General features: G+C 45.5%; 1 protein-coding gene across 3 annotated transcripts in view; it reads right to left on the bottom strand.

Moving 5' to 3' along the window:
* Positions 1 to 26,552, bottom strand: part of Hdlbp (high density lipoprotein binding protein) — a 70,011-nt gene that overhangs the window by 6,797 nt on the left and 36,662 nt on the right. For all 3 annotated transcript variants that reach the window (XM_052192441.1, XM_052192442.1, XM_052192439.1), the window contains exons 4-23: positions 25,642 to 25,799; positions 24,180 to 24,395; positions 18,674 to 18,880; positions 18,307 to 18,522; positions 17,475 to 17,681; positions 16,687 to 16,794; positions 15,464 to 15,568; positions 14,866 to 14,944; positions 12,280 to 12,419; positions 10,296 to 10,400; positions 9,749 to 9,862; positions 8,523 to 8,609; positions 8,249 to 8,380; positions 6,984 to 7,202; positions 4,469 to 4,690; positions 4,173 to 4,391; positions 3,525 to 3,663; positions 2,003 to 2,157; positions 1,167 to 1,271; positions 803 to 937 (exon numbers count right to left, since the gene is read on the bottom strand). In XM_052192441.1, coding sequence (XP_052048401.1) covers positions 803 to 937; positions 1,167 to 1,271; positions 2,003 to 2,157; positions 3,525 to 3,663; positions 4,173 to 4,391; positions 4,469 to 4,690; positions 6,984 to 7,202; positions 8,249 to 8,380; positions 8,523 to 8,609; positions 9,749 to 9,862; positions 10,296 to 10,400; positions 12,280 to 12,419; positions 14,866 to 14,944; positions 15,464 to 15,568; positions 16,687 to 16,794; positions 17,475 to 17,681; positions 18,307 to 18,522; positions 18,674 to 18,880; positions 24,180 to 24,395; positions 25,642 to 25,799 — 3,068 coding nt within the window. The remainder of the gene's footprint in view (positions 1 to 802; positions 938 to 1,166; positions 1,272 to 2,002; positions 2,158 to 3,524; positions 3,664 to 4,172; positions 4,392 to 4,468; positions 4,691 to 6,983; positions 7,203 to 8,248; positions 8,381 to 8,522; positions 8,610 to 9,748; positions 9,863 to 10,295; positions 10,401 to 12,279; positions 12,420 to 14,865; positions 14,945 to 15,463; positions 15,569 to 16,686; positions 16,795 to 17,474; positions 17,682 to 18,306; positions 18,523 to 18,673; positions 18,881 to 24,179; positions 24,396 to 25,641; positions 25,800 to 26,552) is intronic.

Here is a 26,552-nt window from a genome sequence, read left to right as displayed (position 1 = left end):
CGGCTTCACCGTCCCTGTCAGTCACTGGCCTGAGAAGCGTAGGTCTCGCTCGGTCCTCACCTAGGATGTATCTGCTTTTGGAACAGGCCGCTGACTATCAAGATGGATAGGACGGTCAGCTACCTTTTCCAGTTCTATTCCTACTTCCTGAATTTATGAACCAGGGATCTGTGAATCAGCTTGAATCAAGTATTCTAGGCCTTTTAGGGCTGGTATACAGAAGAGGCCAAGAAGGCAGTAAGAGCATCCACAGGGCAGACAGCCAGTCTAGGATACCTCCATAGCCTATGGCTAAGCTGCACCACATTATAGTCAAAATTTGCCCAATCTCTGCCCTATCACTGGACTCCAAACTGTGCTCACCCAAACTAAACCAAACTAACACGACAACAAAAAACCCAAAATCAATAAAGCCAAAAAAAAAATAACAAAACTAAGAACTCTGAAAGGCTAGTTGCCTGGAGTGGCTGTCCAGTCCCCAGACTCCCCCAATTTCTGAGCAGTATCTCTCTCAGAATTCTTTATAGAGCACTCTGCACTCCACAGGCACAGGCGTGACTTGCTTGTCCTAAGATGAGGTACTATAGTCTATCTTTTCTGGAGGAGCTAAGATAGCAAAACACTTCTCTTGATTTGGGTAGTAAGGGAAACTAAGCTCCACCTCGAGCTCTTCTGTAGCGGGACCACCAGACTCTGACTGCCCAGGAATACCACCTGGCCTTGCCTCCTGCCCTGGTGCCGGAAATACGCTCTGAACACTGACTGTTTCCAAACCCAGGCAGACTGCCCCGTCCTTGCTCACCCGATCTTCCTGCTCAGCCTGCAGCTCCTTCACTCGCTCCAGCAGCCCCGCCTTAGCCCTGTCCAAATTTGCGGCAAGGCCAGTGATGGCGATGGTGTCTGACTGCAGCTCGGGGGCTGGCACATGGATGTTCACCTGTCAGTCAGAACAGAGCGAACTTGGCGGCTAGACCAGATGGAAAGGAGGGAGCTCACTTGCCATGGGGGATTTGAGTGAGACCCAGGAGGAAGGCCAACAGCTGACTGAACAAAATAAAAGGAGGCAGAGCCAATGTAGGCTGAAGAAGGACAGAAAGGCAGAGCGCCACAGTCTGCTCTCTGGTATCAGTCCCCACACAGCACAGACCACAGGGAACACGGTCTACCTCAAACTCATCCATCATCTTGCGGATTCCACTTCCTTTCTGCCCAATGATGTAGCGGTGAAGATCAAAGGGTACCTCTACCTCGATGGTGACAGGAACCAGTGCCTAGAAGGACAATGGTAGTAGATTAGGCCGAGCTGAAGGCAGACTAACTAGGCCCATGAACTCAAGGCCAACAGCCCAGAAGACAACAGTGTACATTTTAGAACCCGTTACCCATGTGACCAGGTGACAGACTACACAGATCTCAATACACCATAAACAGGAGGGGCAGGAGCCCAGGCTGAGGTCATACAGACAGAGGGTCTCTGGGAGGAAGTCACAGCACAGAGGCCAAACTCTTAGCATGTCTCTGGTTGTGACAACTTTGTCAAAGTTTATGTGGGTTGCAAGGGAATCTCTTAAACAGGTGGCTCAGTTAACTGCACTCAAGTCCCAACATGCATTGCTATCACATATTCTCCTCAGTCTTTGCCCTTGAACAGCACCTACGATCAATCAACAGATGCTGCTGTACAGGCATTGTCTGTAAACTGTGGTGCCACGGTGCTTACAACAGGACTCGGCACAAAAGACTCATGTTTCCGGCAAACTTGAGGTAGACTATCTCTACTTCAGTTGGGGAAGGCATGCTAGACCCTGACACTGCTGTCGGGGAATGAACTGTAGAATCCTGAGTCCTGGTGAAAAGCAACGGCCTCCCTGGACTGTGTGAGCGGCCAAGAAAGGTAAAGAGCAAATGTCAGCACTTTTAGGTCTGAAGCAAGAGAATCACTGTCTGCTGCCACCTGGGCAGGGCCTGAAACCTCAAGGCAGAAAGGGCCAGGCAGACGCACCTCCAGGGCCTCCTTGGCAGCCTCACATTTCTCCTTCCGGCCAGAGATGATTATGATGTCACACCTCCTGGGAGAGCCAGGGTCAGCCTCCTTGGCCTCTCTGCCCTCTCCAGTCTCATCTCCATTCTCCTGGATGGAAGGCTCTACACTGTGAACTAGGAATAAAGGGGAAAGCCTAGTTGGCAACTGCAGAGGATTATAAATCATATGCACTAGTAAGCCACAGGCGTGCACAGAAGTCCTAATGCTTGGGGTGGCTGTGATGTAGCTCTCACCACAGGAGACTGGTGTGTAGAGCTCAGTCTGAGTGACCTAGCTCTGGACAGGCAATGGCAGGGTTTCAGAGATTCGTGAAAGATAATAAAGGAAAGGCCACGGTAGGCCCATGACAGTTCTTTATTCTAGAATTAAGGAAAAGGCCCCAAATAAAGGGGCATGTCAATCATTAAGGTACACACTAGGTGGAGAGGGGCTCGATCTTGTAAATGCCCAAATAATAAATATTAACCCATAGATCAAGTGAGGTAATATGAGAATAAATAATGAGGGAACCATCACCTGGGGCTAAACTAGGTAAAGGTGGCTCTGAAGGACACCATTAACAATCTAGAACACCGACTATGACTTACATAGTAAAGTTATGTAAGTCTTGCTATGTAGACCAAGTTGGCGTCCTCATCCCCAAGTGTTGGGATTAAAGGCACATGCCACCACTACCTGGCTGAGTCAGGGTCTCAGGAAATATCCACTACTGATAAAAAGCCATCGTATAAAACACATATGCAAACTCAGGAAAAAAATTCTACAACATGGGGTGGGGCTAAGAAAATACTGCAACTTTTTTAACAGTATGGCTAAGACTCCTGATAAATGGCCAGTATACTCAGGAAGATGGCCTGGAATTAACTGCATGACAATCACCACAGACACCAACCCAATGGTACTAAATGTCTACTGCAGGCTGCATGGTCTTTTTGGACTACACAGGTCAACTAAGACTCATCAAGAGGGAAAGCTTACGCCCCATGGTTCACACATGCCAAGTGGGCCGAGAAAGGGTCGTAGCTGACACGTCCTCAGCAACGGCCCACCTTAGCTCTTGCCTTCACCTATCTAAACAGAACAAGGTAACAAGCATGGTGAGGCTCAGCCATTCTAGAAGAGATGTGAAGTACCTTAACGGTGCCCTCTGGGCAGTGCTAAGAAACTTGGAGAGGACGTATTGGCAATGTGTATGTACAAGTTCACTGAATGGGGCTGAGCAAACATCCCACCACTATGCAAACAGTGTCCAGGAAGAATGGAATAGACTCTCAACAATTTCCTAGGTAAGACATAGGAAGCTGCTGGCTCTTCTTATAGGGCCTTGTCTTATCTTTTAGAGACCAGGAAGATGGACCTGGAATCCATGGCTAGCATCCAAAAAGCATGCCAGTGTAAGGTCTGACTAATTTCCCAACTCCAAGCACAATGATAGTCACCACTAATGGCGATCAGCAGGGCTGAAGTTAAGTAGACCCACCTGGATTTTCCTCTCTGTCTGGGAACTTAATTTGAACATTGTAGTCCCGAGTGATCTGTTGGATTCTTGAACCTTTGGGACCCATGACAGATCGGTGAAACTTCTGGGGTATAGCACATTCCACCGTCACTTGAGCTTCCTGAAAATGGGCACAAGAGCAAGCAAAGGTCAAATTCTACAAGTCAATAATAACATCTCCTTACCACCATCCTCCCTTCCTCCCTAGTTCCATAACCTTTAATAAAGTGAACCTAGAGATGCCAGCATGGACCAGATGGAGGGGTACACGGGGCAGAGGGACAGGTCTCCTGTAGTGGGCTCTAGTGAAAAAGATACCCACAACCTACAGCACAGTTTTTATTACACAGATTGGATAGAGAATACCTGCTTTACATCCAAGTGCTGCCTCACTGTACAAGGTGCCCATGGGACTGGCTACTGGTGGGACTAGCCAAGACCTTGGGCTGTCAGAGCCTTAGACTTAGTGATGCTGCACCAGATTATTAGCAGAAGGCATAAGGCCTTGCAAGGAAGACCATGAGGATGTGGAAGAGGGGACACACGGCAGTCTTGCTGCTTTCATGGGACTGTTCTATGGACTCACTCTGACACACAATGGTGATCCATCAGAGCCCCTTGGACACTCACCAGATCCTCAATGATTTCCTGAATGCGTTTCTTGGCTGCCTCCACACAGTCCTTAGCACCCTTGAGAGTGACTTTGTCACTCTGTGTGCCAGAGCGCGGGAAGCTGACCATCACCCCACCATACTCTTCAGCAATCTCTCGTAACACCTGCCCTCTTCGGATGACAAAATGGCGGTGGTGTTTAGGGTCCACCAGCATGCAGTCTTCAACCACATTATCCTGTAATGTGGAAAGGAGGAGCTGGAGAAGACCCACTCTATCAATGGCACGAGCAGCACTCTCGGCTTGCTACCTACCAGGTTCTGGATCAACGCTTCCAGCTCCTTCTGGGCCTCACGGACCGCATCCTCCTTTCCTATGATTGTGATCAGGTCCTGGTCCTTGTCCTCGGCAGCCGGAAATATGATGCGGGCTCCAGTACTGTCACGTACCTTGCGGATTTTGCCTCCCCCTTTACCAATGAGGAATTTGTGGTATTCTGGCTTGGCTCGGATGTCCACAGTAAAACTCTTGGTTTGCTGCAGAAAGAAACTTCATGTATGTTTGCCCCACACAGCCTGCCCAGACCACAGTGTGTGAATACAAGTGCCGAGAAATAGGTGTCCTGCGTCTTTTCAATGTCCCACATCCCATGGAATCATCACACCTTTTACCTCAAATGGTAACACCCAGACAAGACTGTCATTTTTTTGTCCAGACATGAGAAAGATGCAGAGATTACCCCGGTTCTGATATTTATCAGCAATGACTAAACTTCTCCAAGCCATTTGTTACACACTAGAGGCTTGCCAATGTGTGGTGGCAAACTGGCAGAGTGCCTGCCCTGAGGAGAGCAGGGTCTACCAGGCTGTAGCTCTCCCACTTTCTCAAACACACATCAGGTATTCCATGGGCCGGCCCTGTTCCTTCCCAGGACTACAGAGCAGCCAGCACACAACATGGATGGAGAGCCACCAGCCTTAAAGGCTGCAGCTGAGACTGCCCTCACCCACGGTAGCATAACGCCCTTGTTTCCCACCAAGAAAGCAGGGCACAGCAAAAGCTGGACGCCGTGTGACCTCCTTACAGGCGTCCTGGTACGCATTAGAGAAAATAGAGGATCTGTAGGGCCAGCCTGACTAACCCTGGATGTCATCTGACCCGCAGCATGAAGAACATGCAAGAAGAGGAGACTGAGTAGTGTACACAATTTGAAGAACTTAATTTTTGTTAATTGGTTTCACCAAATACTACCATAAAGGTCTATCAGTCCTTAGATAAGATCATCTGCAAACTTCAGTAAAAGAGGCTGTGGTAGAAGCATCTTAAGTTTGGGCCTGTTACACCACAGAAGTAAATCAACTAGGTGAATTCAGCAAAACCAAGAGGTTGTGTAAACATTCACAAACAAACAAAAGTGAACAGGATACAGAGCCCGGCTCTGCCAGTGTGTCCAGACCAAGCGCCTGGCAAAACCCCGACTCCTCAAACAGTCTCAAGCTCAGAAGAAAAGGGAACATCTGTATGTTGGCAAGAAGCTACAAAAGACCCATGGCAGAGCACACCGAATGTCAGTGACGCAGGCTGCCCTTACCTCTTCCACTCGACGCTAGAACACACGTGCCTACTTACAGACATGTGAGCTTTACATATAAGACAAAATGTACAAAGATGTTATGGGATTGCATAATTATTCTCTCTCTCTCTCTCTCTCTCTCTCTCTCTCTCTCTCTCTCTCTCTCTCTCTCTCTCTGTGTGTGTGTAGTATATGCTTCTATATGCTAACCATAGGAAATTGATATTTTTCATTTATAGTATCACTAAAAAATAACAGCTCAGCCCACGTAGAAAACAGCCTAAGCAATTTTTAATAAAAATGTTAGTGTGTGTGTGGTGATGGTGCTGCTCAACATCAACTCCATCTGCCTTCCTTGGTCACCTCCACTCTATACTAACAGGATCTGTTTGAATCTGGAGCTTGCTATCTCTGCTAGCAAGAATGGTGGGACGGTGTGCTAGCTGTCCTCTCTGGATGCCTCAGCCTCAAGAGTTAGATTGCAGATGGGCTACCATGTCCACCTGGCTTTAACATGGGTTCGGAGGATCCAAACTCTAATCCCCATGGTTGTATGGGAAGTCATCTCCTTAATCCCTAAGAAAAATTCCCTTTTAGATTAAAAAAGAAGCATCTCTGCATATATGTGTGTACATGTATGCAGTTGCCCACAGAGGCCAGAAGATGGTGTTGGATATTCAGCAGCTTGTGAGCCACCCAATGACATGGATGCTGGGACCTGAAGTCTAGTTCAGCAACTAAGAGAAGCATGCACTTAACCAAACTATTTCTATTCTGTCGATCACCCCAATAATTAAAAAAAAAAAAAAGTTAAAAACCAAAGAGATCAAACTTGAAGGATTCCCTGTCATATGACACCTAAGTTTCCTGGAAGGCTGGCCACCCCAAGCCTATGGTGCTGTCCAAGCAGAAGAGTCTATATTCAGATCCATAAGACTTTGCCTAGTTTTTTTTTGAGACAGGTCTCACTATGTGCCCTTTACTGGCCTGGAACTCAGGGATGTGCTTGCCTCTGCCTCCAGAAATGGTGGGATTACCCCATCAGCCCAAAGGGGATTAGCAGAATGGCCAAGGAAGTTCAACGGAAGATCTTTGGAAGGAGGGAGTGCTCAACACACTGATGGCAGCAGAGGTCAGAGGACTGTCTTGATCACAACCCAGAGCTTGGTCAGGGCCTGTAAAGCTGTTTCAGACTTTCCCCAAAGGAAGAGCACTGAAGGTTTCCAAACCAAGAAAGAAGCATCGGCAGTGCTCACCTTCTCCTCAGCCAGGTGCAGGAGCTGCTTCTTGGCCTTCTCTACATCTGAGGAAGGACCCCTGATGACAACAGTGTCACTTCCAGAACCTTCCACAGGAAAGTGAATATGGACGCCACCACATTCCTCCATGATGGAGCGGATCAGACGGCCCTTTGTGCCAATGAGAGAGTTGTGTAGTTTGGCAGGGATTGAGACTTCTACCTCAGCTATGTTGGCCTGAAATCAAATAGGAACATCGAGAAGAAATCACTCTGTTGTGTGGTAACAAAGGCCTGAAGGAAAGAATGCACCTACGGCTTGAATGTCTTTGAACAAATAGGACTGGGGGAGACATGCCGAGATGTGCTGGGCAGAGGTCAGCAGCTGGGCCTACAGAGCATACTAGGAAAGCTTCCCTTTAGACCATGGACAGGAAAGTCAGACAGGATGATGCCAGGACTGTATAAATAGAAAGGTTATCAAGCTGCACAACGTAAACATGTATAGCTTACTGTGTGTTAATTTTTTAATTAATTAATTTTTTTATTGAATATCGTCTTCATTTACTTGCCAATGGTTAAAACCTTTCCCGATATCCCCCCTCCTAAGACCCACAACCTCTCCCCATCTTCCATGTGTGTTAATTTTTAAAAAGTTAAAACAAAATTCAGTATGCACTTGAATTATAATTTGCTTTCCTTTAAAAAAATCCTTTTGTGTGAGTGCGTGTAGGCACATGTGGAGGGCAGAGGACAGTCTACTGGGGTGTGCATTGCTATCTGCCACCTTGTTAGCAACAGGGCCTCTTATTTTATCCACGGCATATGCTAGGCTAGCTCGTCTGCGAGACTCTGGGGATTCGATTCTCGTCTCCAGTCCCATCTCAATGCATGCACACATACTGCATTGCAGATGTGAAGAACCTGGCTTCATGTGATTTCTGAGGTTCTGCAATCATGTCATTAAGTTTGCTTAGCAAGCACTTTACCTACTCAGCCATTTCTCTCCAGCCCCAGAAATGATGTTCAAGCAGTATAAAATGAACAAAACCTAACAAGCTAGCGCCGGGTCAGGCATGAGGACAGGTGGCATCACTGGTGCTGTGCCCAGCAGGAACGACCGAGGAGGACAAGTGGAGAGCTCCTGAGCACTTGACGACATTCCCAGGCTTAAAGCCCAAGTCTGTCTGTCTGTCTCTCTCTTTTTTAAATGAGCCTGGAAGACTCTGCTAGAAACATCACAAACAAGAGGACAAGAAGCCCGTCAAGAACTTGTCCTATTACCAGATCTTTCTGGATAGAGAGAATCCGGCTCCGGGCAGCTTCACAGTTGGCTCGCTTGCCAGTGATAATAATGGTCTCAGAGTTGCTGTTCTCTGCAGGAAGGTCAATCTTGGTGTTGCTCTCTTCACGAATCTAAAGGAGAGGCATTATTAAGAAGATAAAGAATTTTCCTATAGTAGACATATTTGAGCACAGGGCTAGAAAGGAAGAGGAGCCCAGCTCCTCTTTTGAATCCACAAAGGCTTCAAGGGCTGGGGCATGATGACCCAATCACCTTTTTAATGTTTGCGCCTCCTTTCCCAATGATATTCTTGTGAAACTGTTTGAAGATCGGTACAGAAATTGAATAGCTATTTTCCACCTTAAAAACAAGAGGATTCATGTCAGAGTCAAGTCTCCCTTTACCCCGAAAGCTGTGTAAGTGCATGCATACCACCAGACAGACAGCCTACTTTTCTCCCCACCTACTTGACTATCATGAGGAAAGAGTTGTATCATTCAATTAATTTGGCATATCAATTTATAGAAAACATCCAGAAAGTTCTATGGAAATGGCTGGCCAAAGAATTTGGAGCTCTTTAATATAGACTAAATATAGCTTCAAAGAACAACATTCTGGCCGTGGGAGGGGCTCAAAAATAGACTCCAAGGCCTGTAGGCCCTGGTACCATAGAAGCCCCAGCCCCAGCCCCAGCCCCAGCCGCAGTAGCTTCATGGTATGGTTCAGTGATGCCTCTCAGGGGAGGCGGAAACTACGATGGAACCCTGCGAGGCCAGGAACCACGGTAATCTGTGTTTTCCATCAACTCCTTTTTCATACTTTCCAAACCTCTCAGCTTTAAACTTATTTATTTATTTATTTATTTATTTATTTATTTATTTATTTATTTATTTATTTATTTATGTTTTCTGAGACAGAGTTTCTCTGTACAGTCCTGGCTGTCCTGGAACTCACTCTGTAGACCAGGTTGGCCTTGAACTCAGAAATCTACCTGCCTCTGACTCCCAAGTGCTAGGATTAAAGGCATGCGCCACCACTGCCCGGTTTAAATTTTTATTTTTTTTAAGAATTGTTTTTTTTTCTCCCTTGCTTTGAAGTCAGGTTCTTACTATGTAGGCCAGCACAGCCCTTAATTCAACTTACTCCTGCTTCTACAGGCTAGGATTATAGATCTGTACAATTATGCCGCCCTTCCCAGTTCAATTTTTGAAGAAAATAGTCAATTGAGTAAATTACTCTCTCCTCACCCGTGTTATCTCTTTCCTTACCAGGAAAATAAAAAAGGGTGGGGGGGGGTATGGTAAACAGGAATCTCCCACATACTAGTTGATCATTAGGACAGTGTAAGCGAGACATCACGGTCCTGAGAGAGGTGCTACCACTTCTTTGTTCTAAGCCCCTGAGACAGTGGATTACCCTTAGTGCAGAGGTCCTGCAGGTACTCGAGAACCTGTGGGAGTCCCTGCTCCCAACCCCGGAGGGTGCTTGAAATCACCTACCAGGTCTGCAACCATTTTCTGCATGTACTTAGTGCATTTTTCCACCTCATTCTTGGGGCCTCTGAGTTGCACAATATCACTTTTTTGTGCTGGGTCTGGAAAATTGATGATAACCTAAAACAAATCATTGGAAGACAGTGCACAATTATTCTAAGACTAAGTTTTTGGGCAGCAAGATAGATCAGTGGGTAAGGGTGTTTGCCAAGGATCCTGGTGACCTGAATTCAGAACTCACATAGAAGAGAACTAACTTCTGAAAGTTGCTCCCAGAGCACGATCCATACACTGGCTGTGGTTCTGTGTGCCTATGAGCATATGTTTTTAAAAGTGAAATAATGAAAATACCCCAAGTGAAAATTATTATCACTTCTAGAAGTTAGAGAATGCTTTTGGGGCTGGCAGGTAGTTCAGAGGCAGAGAACTTACTGCATACACAAAGTCCTGGGGGTTTTATTCCCAATACCAAGAAAAAGAAACAAATGGAAGGGAGGGAGGGAGGGAGGGAGGGAAGGAGAAAGCGGGGAGGAAAAGGAGTGGCTAGCTTTACCTCTGGGAATTTGTCACGAATTTCTCGAATCCGTTCACCTTTCTGCCCAATGATTGTGCGATGAAATCTTTGCTCAATGATTAGATCCTTGGTGCGCTCATTTTCCTAAAATAAAGTGAACAATGCCATTCACCACAAGAAAGGCTACAAACACCTCATCACCATGGGCCATGTGAGGTGGCGCCCAAGCAGCTGTCTATAACAGTCAGAGTGCCCACCCTAGGGTACCTGCTCAATCTCGCCACATTACATTACACTTGAGGTGACTATTTTCTTGAACACAGTACAGTAAGTAAAAGAACGGACTGCGAAGCTCTTCTAAGTGCAGCCACAGCCGCATTAACCACTAAAACTGAGCAAGCAGCACTAGTTCCCACCAGAACAAGTTCAACACCCAACAGCAGTGAAACACCCTGATTATAATGGGTTTGGACTACATTTCCTACTGGGATAATCAGAAAGGAATGGCTCACTACAGGGCATGGAACCACACCTGTCTCAATGCCCCCCCACTGTCCCCACTGAAATGCCAGAAGAAAGAACAACAGGTAGAGATGGAATCCAGGAAGAACACCCATAAAACATTTTCAAGAGTTCCGGTGGATCAGACTGGTCTGTTATCAGACCGGTATGTGATGACAGCCATCAATCAGTATGGGCTGAAGACTCTCCGAGGTAAGGCACCGAAGGACAAGAGGCCAGTGATAACAAAGCAGACCCCGGCCTGGAGAATAATTTCAGGGACAGTCAGAGGACAGCCGAAGGCTGGACCTCACCTTGGATTACGGTAAAAAAAAAAAAAAAAAAAAAAAAGAGTAAAATTCCTCCCATAAAACATATCTTCCGGGGCTGGAGAGATGGCTCAGCGGGTAGGAGCACTGACTGCTCTTCCAAAGGTCATGAGTTCAAATCCCAGCATCCACATGGTGGTTCACAACCATTCCTAAAGAGATCTGACTCCCTCTTCTGGCATCTGAAGACAGCTACAGTGTACTTACATATAATAAAAAAAAAAAAAACAAAAAAAACAACAACAACAACAACAAACAAACATATTTTCCAGGGCTAGAGAGATAGCTCAGCGGTCAAGAGACCTGGCTGCTTTTCCAGAAGACCTGAGTTCAACTCCCAGTAACCACATGGTAGCTCACAACTGTCTGTAACTTATTTTCCAGGAGATCCAACGCCCTCACACAGACATACTAAATAAATTATTTAAAATAAAACAAAACAAAAAACAAAACATTTCTTCCAATTTGAGGGTCTTAGCATGGGGAAAAAGGTCAGAACATGAACTGGAACTAATTATCAGGTCCTAATCAACTTTTTTGGACTGTTGAAGGCTGCCAGTGACTTTCATGTGGGCCCAGTCAGGAATCACTGCAGCATGACTGCTGTGTTTGATTAGTAAAGTGGTCTGGCTCAGCTAAGCATGGAGCTCATTACTGGAGGTCCCAGGCACATAGGGGGATTGCAGTGACTCTCAAGTCTGGCCACACAAGAGAGTCACCTCCTGGAGACTTCTTTTTCTTTTTTTTGGATTTGTTTTTTTTTTGTTTTGTTTTTTTTTTTTTTGAGACAGAGTTTCTCTGTGTAGCCCTGGCTGTCCTGGAGCTCACTCTGTAGACCAGGTTGGCCTCAAACTCAGAAATCTACCTGCCTCTGCCTCCCAGAGTGCTGGGATTACAGGCGTGTGCCACACCACCACCCAGCTCCTGGTGACTTTTAAAGTCTAGAAATGACAGTCCATCTGTGAAGTTGTAGCCAGGGATATGGGTTCTCTAGTTGTCGTCTAGCACTTGAGAGTAAGAGCAACAAGTGGTCTGGAGAGGACAGCAGAAGAAACACAGCTCCAGGTTGTCAATAAGATGTGCTTTGGAGAAGTCCATGCTCCAGGGCCACGATTACAGCAACACTTTTCGTCAGAAGCAGCCAACAGGCCCCAGCCGGCACCTCTTGGGCAGGGCCTGGGCATTTGGCTTACCATGCGAGAAGCAAGCTCCAGCAGCTCCCGCTTAGCCTGCTGCACACCCTGTGGGTCTCCCTCAATTCGGATCAGGTTACTCTTTTCGCTGTCAGGGGGGATGCGCACAGACACTTTATACTGGTCTTTGATTCTGTTGACTTAGGACAAAAAGAAATACATCTTGAACATAAAAGGAATGGTGGTATACTAATGACTAACAGCCAAGAGGATGAGGATCAAACTTTAATATGCCCACTAGTCAAAACAACAGTATGAATTTTTAATAAACAAACTAAAACCTAGCCGTGTGCTTCACCAATTGTGAAGTTTCTAGGGCACTGGTCTTCCAGCTTTGAATGACTGAGTGATGACCAGTATCAGTTAGTACAAAACATAGATGGTCCTGAGCAGTCACAGGGTCTCAGAATATCTAAACTATACCAGGTACTAATATGCAAGTAAAACTGGAAACTAAAATACATGCATTAAATAAGTACACAGCCACTCTAGGGACCCAATTCACCCTGGCAAAGTCAAGGTCTCATTAAATAGCCTTGGCTGGCCTCCAACTCAGAGATCTGACTGCCTCTATCCTCTTGAGTGCTGGAGTCAAAGGTGTACATTTAAAATTGCTCTGGGCACCATCAAGGGATCATGGCTTTGGGGAGTAGTATACTAGGAGACTGTGCTGCTGTTCAATGACTCCTGGGTAAGTGTTAGCCCAAACTCAGTGCTTCAGTGCCTTCTGCAAAACCTCCTCCCTTCACTTTCTCTGGACAGAACATGGTGACCTGTCTGTCCATTGGACAGTCAGGAAAAGTGAAGCCCAAGATGGGCTCGGTGAACAGTAGATGGTCAGGAGGGACCCTGGTAGGACCGACATGACCAGCTGTCCTCGAGTGAGGGGCAGAGGTGGGTTGGGGAGTCAGCAGCACAGTTCAGATTATGGGAGAAAATGAGGGTTTGTAACTGGTAGAACACAGTACTTTGACCATGCTACAGTTCTGTGATTCCTAGTAAGTAGAATTGTACGACAATACTTTTTATCTATTAAGTAAACTCTATAGTTAACAAAAGTAAAAAGGAAAATCATAAAAGCAAGTTGATGGTGTATATATATAAGATTCAAGCTGCCTGTGAAATATGTGCCAACTGAGGTCACATTGCTAGGAAATTACCAGTCTGAAAATGGCACAGATATAAGACTAGTGTCAGAAGATGCATCTTTAACAGATGACTGTGGAGCAAAGAGGCTTATATTTGCAAGCAACAAAAACATAAAACATGGGGGCAAGTCATTACAAATTGCAAAATGATCTGTTGAAACTCTATAGCATAGAGTTGTTTCAAGAACATGCAAAAGTACAGCCACACAGGAAAGGAAGACCTAAGGAGCGGAGCCGTGACACACAGTATAACCCCGGCCCTTGGGACTCCCGAGCCGTGACATACAGTATAACCCCAGCTCTTGGGACTCCCGAGCCATGACACACAGTATAATCCCAGCTCTTGGGACTCCCGAGCCATGACACACAGTATAATCCCAGCTCTTGGGACTCCCGAGCCGTGACACACAGTATAATCCCAGCTCTTGGGACTCCCGAGCCATGACACACAGTATAACCCCAGCTCTTGGGACTCCCGAGCCGTGACACACAGTATAATCCCAGCTCTTGGGACTCCCGAGCCGTGACACACAGTATAACCCCAGCTCTTGGGACTCCCGAGCCGTGATATACAGTATAATTCCAGCTCTTGGGACTCCTGAGCCGTGACATACAGTATAATCCCAGCTCTTGGGACTCCCAAGCCGTGATATACAGTATAATCCCAGCTCTTGGGACTCCCAAGCCGTGACACACAGTATAATCCCAGTTCTTGGGACTCCCGAGCCGTGATATACAGTATAATCCCAGTTCTTGGGACTCCCGAGCTGTGACATACAGTATAACCCCAGCTCTTGGGACTCCGGGGCCAGAGGGCCAACAATTCAGTTAGGCTATATGATAGCCTATCTAGGTGCAGATGCCCTGTCTGTGGGTGAAGGACTCCTTGGCCTAACACTTCCCAGGGGCTGGATTTAATTTCTAGCACTCAACCTGAAGGGGTGGAGGGGAGAAGAAGGAGAGGGAGAGGGGAACCGGCTCACTTAAAACATTACTCAAGACAGTGCATTCTTTTGCTGTTCCTGCAGTCTGAAGTAACAAATCACAACCCTACCTTGAGATAGTATCTGACTAGTCACTTAACAGCAGTCTGCTGAATCCACGGACGTGGCCACACGTCTGGAAGGAAACTGCAAGAGCCCTGCAAACACCAGTGGGCTAAGAGTAGCAGGAGGGATGGAACGTAGTAAAGATACAATTTTCAGCCGGGGAGAGCTGGTTTCTAAAAGTGACAATTTGCCTTAGTCAAAGGGGGAAAGGAAAGTGGCCTTTTTAGGAAGGGGAGGAAGCTGCATCAATGTCTATGACAGTAGTCCTTGTCTGGCCCATCTGCTCAGCACTCAGAAGGCCAAAGCAAGAATGTCATCAAGGGCCTCAGAGAGGCTCTCCCCAGGGTTGCAGGGTATTGACCTGCCACCCTGCCAGCCCCCTTACTCACTGTTGGCTCCGCTCTTTCCAATGAGGTGTCTGTGGAATTTATGGTCAATGTTGATCTCTACATAGTCCATCCGGTTAATCTATAAGGGAGGAGCAGACATCAACAGACGAATGCTTCTAGTTCCAAGATATGCCTGGCCATTTAGAAATTTAGAAGACACCGGACTCATCCTTCCTTTCTTTTTGGAGACTGGGTTTCTTTGTGCAGTCCTGGCTGTGCTGGAACTTGCTCTGTGGCCCAGACTTGTCCCCAAACTCAGAGATCCACCTGCTCCTCACTCCTGAGTGCCGGGATCGAAGGGGTGGGTCACTACCAACCACCACCTGGCAGGACTTAACCCTTCTATCTCAAGGACCAGGAACTGATGTAAAACTGTCCTCCTGTCACCATCAAAGGTCCCAACCTCAAAATAGTTTCCTTTACCTGGAACTCTGGGGCCTCAGGTAACTTCTGTTTCAGAACCTATTACACTCAACAAGGCTACTCTTCTGTTTCTATGACCACTCACATAAGACCCGAATGACAAGATTTCTACCTGTCCCACCCTACCAGAGCTTCCCTTGCAGTTAGCACAATGTCCTGATTAGAGGGCACTTACCAGGTCTTTGACCATTCCTTCAATCTGCTCTTGGGCTACACTCACATCCTCTGTGGGGCCCTCCAGGGTGATCTTGTCCTCACCTTCTGTGAACTCAATGTGAACCTATCAGACCAAAAGGAGGGAAGGCATAGCCAAAGGGAAATACCACAGCTGCTGCTACGTAACTACACAGGTAGGGAGAGTCTCATCCACCAATACCACACAGAGCTGAAGGGAAGGGCTGGAGGATGGCACTGAATATCACGGCCTGCAGTCGGACACACTTTCTTTTTGCTGAGAATAGGAGCTGGGAAGCCATTCATGGACCGACATCACCACTGTTCATGCTCTCAGGAACTGTCTTCCCTTTTGGAAGGCAGACTTTGCCCTGACTGTATAGAGTAAGACAGACGGACAATATTTTTTTTCTTTTTCATTTGTGTGTGTAAACCCATGTGCCTGTCTGTCTGTAGGAAGCTAAACTGGTTATTCAAGAGGCAGGTTCCCTCAGCTAAACCCAGAGGACTGTTTCTACGGTCTGAGATTAGAATTACAGGTAGGCTGCCTGCCACACACTTGGTGTTAATACAAGCTCTGAGGATCCAAACTCTAGTCTTCACGCTTTCTCAGCAAAGGCTTTAGTGGCTAAGTATTTATTCAGCCCAAGGACAAAAAGTTTAAAAACAATGCAACTGAGTAAAAGTCACTTTTCACACGAACAGGCCAGGGTCACGCTTGTTTCTTTCATTCAAAGGTAAGGTAGCTGGCAAGGGGGAGCAGTGTGCCTGCATGTAAGGGAATCGTTAGTAATTCTAAGGCTGGAAAACCTGAAATGACAAGCGAGCCAGACAACACTAATGTCAACAAATAGGAATCAGAGTGACAGTGGTCTCTCCGCTGAAGCCTTGGAAGAACAACACAGAGTATGAGAAGGCTGGTTACAAACAACTCAGCCCCTTTCCAAGTGACCTCCTCAAATTACCATGAAGTCATTATACTGTAATTACTAAATTCACAGTTAAGACATTTATTAAACCTATTAATGAAAAACCCTCTCTGATTACAAAGATCAAAAAACCTTTTATAACACTCTTCCATAGTTACTTACGGAAGGTGACTATATACACAGGATAACCGAAGCCTGACACTGCTCTACATCTTCAAAGCATTCACATGACAAACAGCAAAAACGAAACAATGTCAGGCAATCTCAAGATACCAGATTGAAAACATTTCCCTACCTTTGGCATTTGCTGAGTGATTTTGGCCAGGTTCTGCCCTTTCTTACCAATGATGAACCGGTGAAGCCAGGAAGGGGCAGAGACGGAGGAGACTGTAAAACTGTTGGCCTAGGGGGGAAAAAATAACAGAAACACACTTGTGGGTTTGTAGAGTTCCGAGTTTATGATAAAACAAACATCAAACCAGGTATGATAGTATATTGCTTTAATCCTAGTACTAATGACACTGAGGCAGGTAGATTTCTAGGTGGTTTGAGGAAAGCCTGGTTTAACAAGTCAATTTTATTAAAACAAACACACACACACACACACACACACACACACACACACACGAACACGAACACGAAAACAACCCCAAATTCCTCATTTAATAGTATATAGGTGGGACTGGGACGCAGCTCAGTGAAGTACTTGTGTGAGCTCTGGGACCTGGTTCTGACCCCCATAGCTGGATGTGGCAATGCATCCTTGTACCTCATTCCCGGAGAGGCAGACTATCCTGGAGCCTGCCAGCCCAGCCCAGCCCAGCTCACTTGGGAAGCTCTATGTCAAGAGACTGTTTCAAAAACACAGGGTGGAAAGGACTTCCTGAGTGGTGACACCCAAGATTGTCTTCTGGCTTTTATGTACACCAACACACATGCACTAGTATATACACACGCACTCTCACATAAACAACTGGGCACATTTCAGTGTGCCTGGAATATCCAAGATATTACAACAAAGAGCTAATCCATAGTGGGCTCCAAGGAATTATCAGAACACACTTTAATCTTAGAGGAAGATACCTTGGCATAGACTTCAGTCAATGCCTGTCCCAACTTTTCAGGCTCGCCTCTAAGTATCACAGTCTCAGAGATGCTGTCAGAGGGCGGGATCTCAACAGAAACTCCAGTTCTTTCCAGGATCTCTTGCAGTGAATTGCCCTTTGGCCCGATAACATACTTGTGTTGAGATTTCTTCACCTCCACCGCAATGGTTGTAGTCTTCTTTTTCTGTAAGAGCAGTATAAGGCAGTAATAAGCAGGGAAGATCTGGGCATGGGCAGCATGGACAGACAGTCCATCCATCACTGCCAACCAAGTCCGAAGGGGACTGAGAAGTGGTTCTCAGTAAGTGAAGTTAGAACCAGCCTTCCCGGAAATCCTACTTCTTGTTACTAGACTGCCCGGAGTCTGGTCACTAAGTGAGTGACCTGACTGCTTTCCGTTGGTTCCCTTACATTTTTCTTATAGTGTTGGGTGTCTTATAGTGTTAGACAAGTGCTCTGCTACAGTTATATGCCAACCCTATAGGTTTTATATTTCAAAGTCAGAATAAGCTAAAAAAACACTTCAAAAAGTATGTGCGTTGAAACCTCTGGTAGTAACCTACCAGTATAGTCACAGACCTGAGAAAGGATATACACATAAAAAACCAGGACACTACTCTACAGTACACCCAGTAGGCCAGGAGGAAATGTGCCCACCAGCCACTATTCATAAACACTCAGATAGACACATACCAAGCTTTGTGTCCAAGGGCAAAAGGGTGCAGGGTGAACTGTGCTATTAGCCAAATTCCCACACTCAAATCCCATTAACCATCCTGTCCATGGGCTCTGCCACCTCCGCGCTGTACCTTTTCCTCGTAAATCTTCTTAATACGAGCCACAGCCTGAGCCAGCTGCTCCTTCTCTCCAGTGAAGACGATTTCTGTACGGTTAACACTGGGTGGAGGGATGTTGATTCGAGTCCCTGTCTCCTGCATGATTTCACCCACAAGTCTATTGTACGGCCCAGCGATGAAGGGGTGGAAGGCCTTCTCCACTTCTAGCCTCTCTACAGCACGCTTGTCCTGGAAGGACAGAGTGAACTGATGAGAGAGAGCACCTGGAGCAGAGAGGTCTTGCCCAGGTCACTGGCAGTCAAGGCCTCCCCCCCCCCCACACGCTTCATTGCAGGGCAGGTGGCAGGGAGCAGGGCCAGAGGCCACTCAGAGGCCTCACCTGCTCAGCAGAGATTAGGAGGACCTCATGGCGAGCTTTCTCGATGCCTTCTTTGGTGCCAGTGATCTTGATCTGATTACTGGGGTCATCTGGGCGTGGGATCTGGATTTTGGTTGCAGTTTTTAGTTCTAAGTCTTGTAGTTTCTCTCCATTTTTGCCAATAACAAAGCGATGGTGCTCTTTAGGAATGGGAACAGTTGCTGAGGCCTGTAACAGAAGAGATCAAAATAACAAAAACCTCCTATTTATGGTTCTGATACAGCATATTCTTCTGAAATATTATCTAACTAGAATGTTCAACAACCATATCTCATCCCATTACAACCATGAGAGAGCTCAAACACTAGGGCCATTTCAGGTGTATTTGTACCACTGCTTAGACTTCACTATAGAAAAACAGAAAATACTGGACCACACAAGAAATTACTAGTTCATTAAATTCTTCAGATTTGTAACAAGGAACAAACAGTAAGACTCTAAAAATCAACAACCTCCACTTTAATAACTGTGAGTTAGAGGGTATAATGCTAGTGTATAGTTCAGTGGGACAAGACTTGATAGGCACAGACAGACCCTGGCTTTGATTCCACCACAGGAGCAAGGGAGAGAAATGTACACTATGAGCTAATACCATCACATACAAACTACTAAAGGCTTAAATCAGAAATGCACCAACCCTTCTAATTTAAAATTACTGCAGTTTTGATCATAAAGTTGATGATAAACAGTTTTGAGCATAAAGTTGATGATAAACTTCCACAGGCCTGGCACTGGGAGGTAAAGCCAGGTTCCTGGGAGGCCTGTGTCTAATCAGTCTAGGCAACTGGTAACCTTTAGGTATAGTGAGACACTCTATCTCAAAAAGAGATGAAAACACAAGACACCTGACACTGACCTTGGGTTACCACATGTGCACCCCCACTCCCCACCAAATTAGCATCAGAAAACCAGGAAACCAAGTACTGGATAGAAAGTAGGAAAGCATTAGCATAGAGAAAGATTGACTGACTGGTGGCCCAGGACTTGGCACCCAGGCACAGACCTAGGTGACTGTGGACACGGAGGCTTTGATGAGAACAGCCTCTGGTCACAGTGGGAGGACTGCTTTCTGGAAACAGTGCGGATGACAAATAGCCGTGTGGGAAGAGGTGAACTTGGACCAGCATTTCATAATACTGGAATACAACCCTAATCATCGAACTGAGAAAGAACACCCTCATACATGCAGAAAGAAAACAGGGATAAACTCTTTAAAGATTTGAAGTGGAAATGATTTCCTAACAATGACTCAATGCAATAAAAACAATAACTGTAACTATAAACAGACCAAACCTTGATAGAGCAAAACACAAGGAGATTATAAAATGAAAAATAAACTGGGAAAAAACTTACTTTTTATGCCCAATGACAGGATTGGAAGCCCTTCTAATGTAGATTCCCCAAACTGAGCAGACGTGAATAATCTAACATAAAATATGTACAGAACACCAGGTGGTGATTCACACGCCTTTAATCCCAGCACTTTAATCCCAGAGGCAGAAGCAGGCGAATGTTTATGAGATTGAGGCCAGCCTGGTCTACAGAATAAGTTCCAGGACAGCCAGGGCTACACACAAAGAAACTTGTCTTGAAAAACCAAACAGAACAGAACAGAACTTTTGCAAAACAAACAAAAGCCCAAAAAACTAAAACACTCTGCAAGTGAAGAGAATATTTCAGAAGCTGGGGAGATAGCTTGCTTGGTAAGTTACCTGCCACATAAGAGGAACTGAGTTCTGGATTCCAGCACCCACATAAAACCTGGGTGCAGTGGTAAATGTCTGTAATTCTAACAACAGAGAGAAAGAGAGAGAAGCCAAGTGACATTTAAAGCTCACTCCCTGGCCCTGAAGCCAAGCTGGAGCTCCAGGTTTACCACGGGAACCATTCCCAAAGCATGAGGTAGAATGTGCGCATGGAAGACAATGGGATGCCCAGTCCTGGCTTCCATATATATAAGCACACACTCACATATACACATATACACGCTTTTTGCCATACAAACCAGGAAAAGTTTACTCAGGTCTGTCTGTCTGTCTCCAAGTGTCAACACACTAAATATTAGATGAGCCTGGCTCTTGTATTCTGTAGATGGGAGAATTAGACCTTTTTTTTTTTTTTTTTGGTTTTTCGAGACAGGATTTCTTTTCTGTGTAGCCCTGGCTGTCCTGGAACTCACTCTGTAGACCTCAGAAATCCACCTGCCTCTGCCTCCCAAGTGCTTGGATTAAAGGCGTGCGCCACCACGCCCAGCTGACACTAAACTGTTAAAGGAGGAAATATACTTGGTGGTGGTCAAAGTAGATATTTAAGATCTTTTGACCCACAACTCTCAATTCTAGGATTATCCCAAAATACAAACCAGTAAAAAAGAAAGAGCCCATGAATAAGACTTTTTTGTCATATAATAACAGAAAGAGTTTAGGAATCACCACCTTAAAACACAGCACACACTTGGAGTCTATACACTGAGGAAAACCAATGTTGCTGACATACAAGACACTATAGAAAACAGAATGAAAACATCAAGGTAGAGATAGGGGTTTATAGCAAGTTGAATTCGGCTTCTATCTGCAAAAGCCGACAATGGACACGGTGAATAACAGATGTAGGGCACACAGGGATGGCTCACAAGGAAATAGAGGGACAGGAACAGACCACAACACACGCAGGGGTACACAGGGATGGCCCAGCATGCACAAGGAAATGGAGGGACAGGTGCAGACTATATGCTAGGAAGGAGGGCTTTTTCTAGTTAGCTTTGACATTATAGTCATGTAAATCCTGAAATAACTTTGAAAAACTCAAACTCAAAAACAAGGTAGGAAAACACAGAAAACAATTATTTTGATTCAACTGCAATGGGCCTGGCACTTCTCCACTGCATGTCCCACTCCCAAGGACCCAGGGAGAACATTCTAAGGTCTTTGGAATCATACAGCTAAGATCATCCTGAGATATGTTTCTGCGATAGAAATCAATAAATTTAGATTACTGGGTGGCTCAGGAAGCTGCCTTGACTAGAGGGGCTCTTCTTTAGTCAAAGATGAGGGACACAGCCCCATCACTGCCTCCAAGCTCACAGTGACATTACAGGAATGACACTCTTCAGTGTGGCAAGGCACCACTGTGAGTTCCATGACAGCCTGATTCTCTGATCACCAGCCAAGACGTGGTCAAAGAACCAATACAGTCTGGATAGGGAGTCTTAAAATGTCACTAGTAGAAGAAGCAACTCCTGTGTACTTGGAAAAAAATAAATTTATTCTTTGGCACACATGTAAGTTTATCAGTAACAACAAAATCAAATTTGCACAATAAGGAGATAGATGTGCACATTTATTTTTTACATAAAAACTTAACCTTGGTTGAATTTCTGATTCTGTAGAACATACAGCATCTTCAACTCTTTTTAGGGTTAGCATTTTGATTTTATAATAATCAATATTGAGAATGAAACTTTGTATAAATATGTAGTGCCAAATGGCAGAAGTACATTAATATCCATTGCAGAAAGTCTTGGAAATTTTAATCAAAATTCATTTAACATTTCTTAAAAAAATTAAACTCAACTCAGCCTTTCAAACATTCTTATACAATCAATCCAAAGATAAGCTAAAGCCTGATAATTATCTGCTAAAGAGTGACAGCAGAAAATAGTAAAGGAGAAAATTGCCTGTCTGTCTATCTATCCATCTACTTCCCTACCTATGGATCAAACCTAGGGTCTTATATAAATTAAAGTACGTTACTAGGGTTGGCAGTCCACTCAGGAGACAGAGGCAGTCATATCTATGTTAGTTCAAGGACAGTTAGGACTACACAGCGAGTCTTGTCACCAAAAAGGAAAAGAAACACAACAAATATCCAAAACGACAAAACAGGTACTTTACCTATCACCACTGACAGCATCTCCAGGACAACTGCTTACTCTGTGTGTGTGTGTGTGTGTGTGTGTGTTTAGAGTACAACTCGGGGACGTGGTTCTCTCCTTCTACCATGTATGTTTCAGTGACTGAATTTTAGCTTCAGCGGGCACCTTCCCCCAGGAACCCATCTTGCCTGCACCATCATTCATTTGATGGTTAACTGCTGATAAAGGTAGGAAAGCTCTTCTTTCCTAAGAGTGTCAGTCAACTTAAAATGAGATTTTTTTTTAATAGATGTAACCACCATTTTTGACTTTTAATGACTTTTTGCTAGATCCAGTGAACCACCAGCAAAGGATAAATAAAGCAGTCTATTAACCAATCTCAGAATTGGCTCATTTAAAAAACAATCTGTGATGACACCAATCCTTACCAAACAAGCTGGACTTGAAGGTAACCAGCTCAAGGCTGGGGGACATGGTGGCAGGCACCTTTAATCCCAGCACTAGAGGGTCAGAAGCAGGAGTATCTTTGAGGCCAGCTGGTCTACAGATTGAACCTCAGGACGGCCAGGTTTACATTGTGAGACTTTGTCTCGCAAACAAAACAAACCAACCCCCACAACAAGAAATTAAGTAACTAAGCTCCTGGCAGGAAATGCCAGTGCAAAAGAGATAATGAAGGAGAGCAGAGCAGTCAGGTGCTGACCACCTTTACAATCCAACGGCATGTGTGCATGCAGCAGGAGCGAGTATGGAGACATGATACCACAAACAAATGAACCTGAAAGACATTACAGAGACCAGACAAAGAAAGGGCCAAATGTGAACACCTTAGCATCTCTTATAAAGTAAGATAATGATATAATAATTAGAGAGTACACTATTTACAGGGGTAATGTTATTTTTTGGAATTTGATTTTTAAAACTTCTCAATCATATAACAGATACTTAGCTACGTAACTGAGAACAGGTATTTCAGAGCCTAGTATAATAGTTGCAATGCTACACAACTGACCTTCGTGACTTTAATTGTGTCATTCCATGAAGCTGCCCTGGGCTCAGAACCATCTTAGACTTGTGTGATTGTCAGTGGCAGAGCAAAATCATGTACCTCTTGCACCCCCCACCCCACCCCACCCCCACATTTGCCTAAAGGCTCAGCAGCAAATAGGAGAAACCCCTATCTCTTAACAAACCCACACATAATGGTAGTTGTCACATGAGACTTTAGTAAGTCTCTGCCTTTTTCTTCACCTTCAAGGCAAACGCATTACAGATTTGTCTTGTATTCTAATGGTCATCAGATTGCTGGGAATAGAGAAAAATATCTGACTTTTTACTTCCCAAGTTTGTGTAAAGCCAAAGCAAGCTCACTGGCTTTTAAGTGTCTCAAAGTCTGGGAGAAGCCCTAATTTTCAATACATTTAACATGTAGGTACTCCAGTTCTATAATTTAGTGGTTTTTCACTAAAATCACAAAGGTTCTAAATGTTGCTGTTCTAACTCCAAACTCCTAAGGTAGAGAGAATGCAGAGACGCTCTGGCCTGCACCAGAATGAGCTGAATGACAGGGATGCCAGGCCTAGGGATGCCCACCTGTGTCTGCAGTCTAGCAACAATGTCTTTGCGGGCTTTCATGACGGCATCCAGCTTCCCTGAGACCATGATGGAGAGACCTTGGTCTTTAGCCAGAGAGAGCTCCAGGTGAGCCCCAGTCCTCTGCATGATCTCAAGGCAGATTTTCGCTTGTTCACCTTCTCCAAACTGGTTCATGTCCTTATATTTCCTTTCCTCCAGGGGTACATGAAACACCTGTTCAAAGAAAGACCCCCCAAAGACAAAGTTAAAGTCTCAAGGAAGAGAAGAAAGACTATATGCAATAAGTACTTACTAATCATTTGCTCACCCAGCAGTGACCTAGGACAAGGCAGGGGGATAGGAGAGATCAAGGCAGATTTAAAGGGCAGCGAGTGACACTAAGGGCACAATGGAGACCTTTCTGAAGAGACAAAGTAGCACCCATCATAGGCAACAACTGAGGTAGCAGAAGAGAGAGCAGACCCAGAGGCAGGAGGCATAGCAGGCAGCATCAAGAGTTTTAAACATAACAAGTAAGTTTTGCTTAGAGTCAGGAACTTTATGGAGAGCTGAGGGCAAGCAGGGGTGGAAGAGCTGTCAATTACCCCTGACAAACGTCTGAACCACTTCACAAGACTTAAGACAGCGGCAAGGCCAAAAAGAAAAGATCAAGATGCAGCTGCTTATGTACACAAAGACAAGGAGTTCCGGTTACATGGGTGATGGTTTTCTCTCTCTCTCTCTCTCTCTCTCTCTCTCTCTCTCTCTCTCTCTCTCTCTCTCTCTCTCTCTCTCTCTCTCTCTCTCTCTCCCCCTCTCTCTCCCTCTCTCTCCCTTCCTTCCTTCCTTCCTCCACCTCTCTCTCTTTCTCCCCTCTTTCCTCTCCCTCCCCTCCCCCCCTAGACAGGGTTTCTCTGTGTGGTCCTGGCTGTCCTGGAACTCATTCTGTAGACCAGGCTGGCCTCGAACTCAGAAATCGGCCTGCCTCTGCCTCCCAAGTGCTGGGATTAAAGGCGTGTGCCACCACCATCAGGCGGGTGATGATTTTCTATCACAGCCAGGCATCAGTCATTCTAGTATCTCAACTGCAGCTAGCAGAGATGAACCAGTAAAGTCAAGAGATCCGGGAAATTAGTTAGCTGCTCACAGACAGACTTACTACATAGCCCTGGCTGGCTTCTGACTCACCCAGCAAACACTAGCTTTGGACCATCATGTGAGTAGGAAGAGCAGATGCAGCAACTAGGGACTACAGTGACAGAGAAGCACATGGCTCCATGAATCTGACAAATGTGGCTTATCTCAAACTGTGTGCCAGCCAGGAGTGCTAGGATGGGATGATTATGGCAAAATGTGTGTGTGCTCTACAGAATGCTGCGAACCCAAACCCAAAGTGCTCAACACTGCATATTCAAAAACCTATCAGATCTAACTTCTGCCCACGAGGAATGGTTAATGCAAAAAGAAACTGTGCTTCTACCTGAGTGATGACAGAGGCCTTGATGGGCCGGATCTTGTTACTCCAGGCTCCAGCAGGTTCTTGGGCACTTTCCAAGCAAGCTGCTTTCTCAGGAAGTGGAGGGAAGGCATCCTTGTAGGTTGGAGGGTCGCTTTCCTCTTCTGAATTTAATGTGGCAACTAGACCAGAGAACACAGATTAGGAGGAAAATACAATTCAATATTATACGAATAAAGACGAAGGGTTTTAGTAGGAACCCTCCACTGGAACAATGGTTTGAGTGAGCTTGCAACTCACGTGAGGAAGGGACCGCACACAGCCACCAGGTCCAGCTCTCTGAATGTGTGACTGGGATCGGGCTAGAGACTCCCAATCCCAAAATGGAAACTCTTCTCTGTCTACATGGTCCCATTATTGAAGGTCAGACAATATCAGTTCCATTTTAGTATTGAGATGTACAAACTCTTGAAGGCAAGCTTATGGCAGATTTTAGGTCCTCTTATTTTCTTTTTTAAAGATTTATTTATCTATTTTATGTGACTACACTGTCGCTGTCTTTAGACATATAAAAGAGGGCACTGGATCCCCTTATAGATGGCCATGAGCCATCATGTGGTTGCTGGGAATAGAACTCAGGACCTCTGGAGGAACGGTCAGTGCTCTTAACCTCTGAGCCATCTCTACAGCCCCAGTCGTTATATTTAATTTTATTTTTTTATTTATTCACTTTATATCCCACTCACCGCCTTCCTCCCAGTCACCCCCCACCCTACATCTTTCCCCTGTCCCCTCTCCTCTGGATCCCCCTGGGCATCCACTCCCCGCCCCCCCAAAGTCGCTGAAAGGCCAGATAAGGCAGCTCAGCTAGTAGAGCATATCCAACACACAGGTGACAGCTTGTGGCATAGCCACATTTTCTAATAGTACAAATG

This window comes from Apodemus sylvaticus, chromosome 9, assembly GCF_947179515.1.
Source record: "Apodemus sylvaticus chromosome 9, mApoSyl1.1, whole genome shotgun sequence".
NCBI lineage: Eukaryota > Metazoa > Chordata > Mammalia > Rodentia > Muridae > Apodemus > Apodemus sylvaticus.
This window is presented reverse-complemented; position numbering and strand designations above follow the sequence as displayed.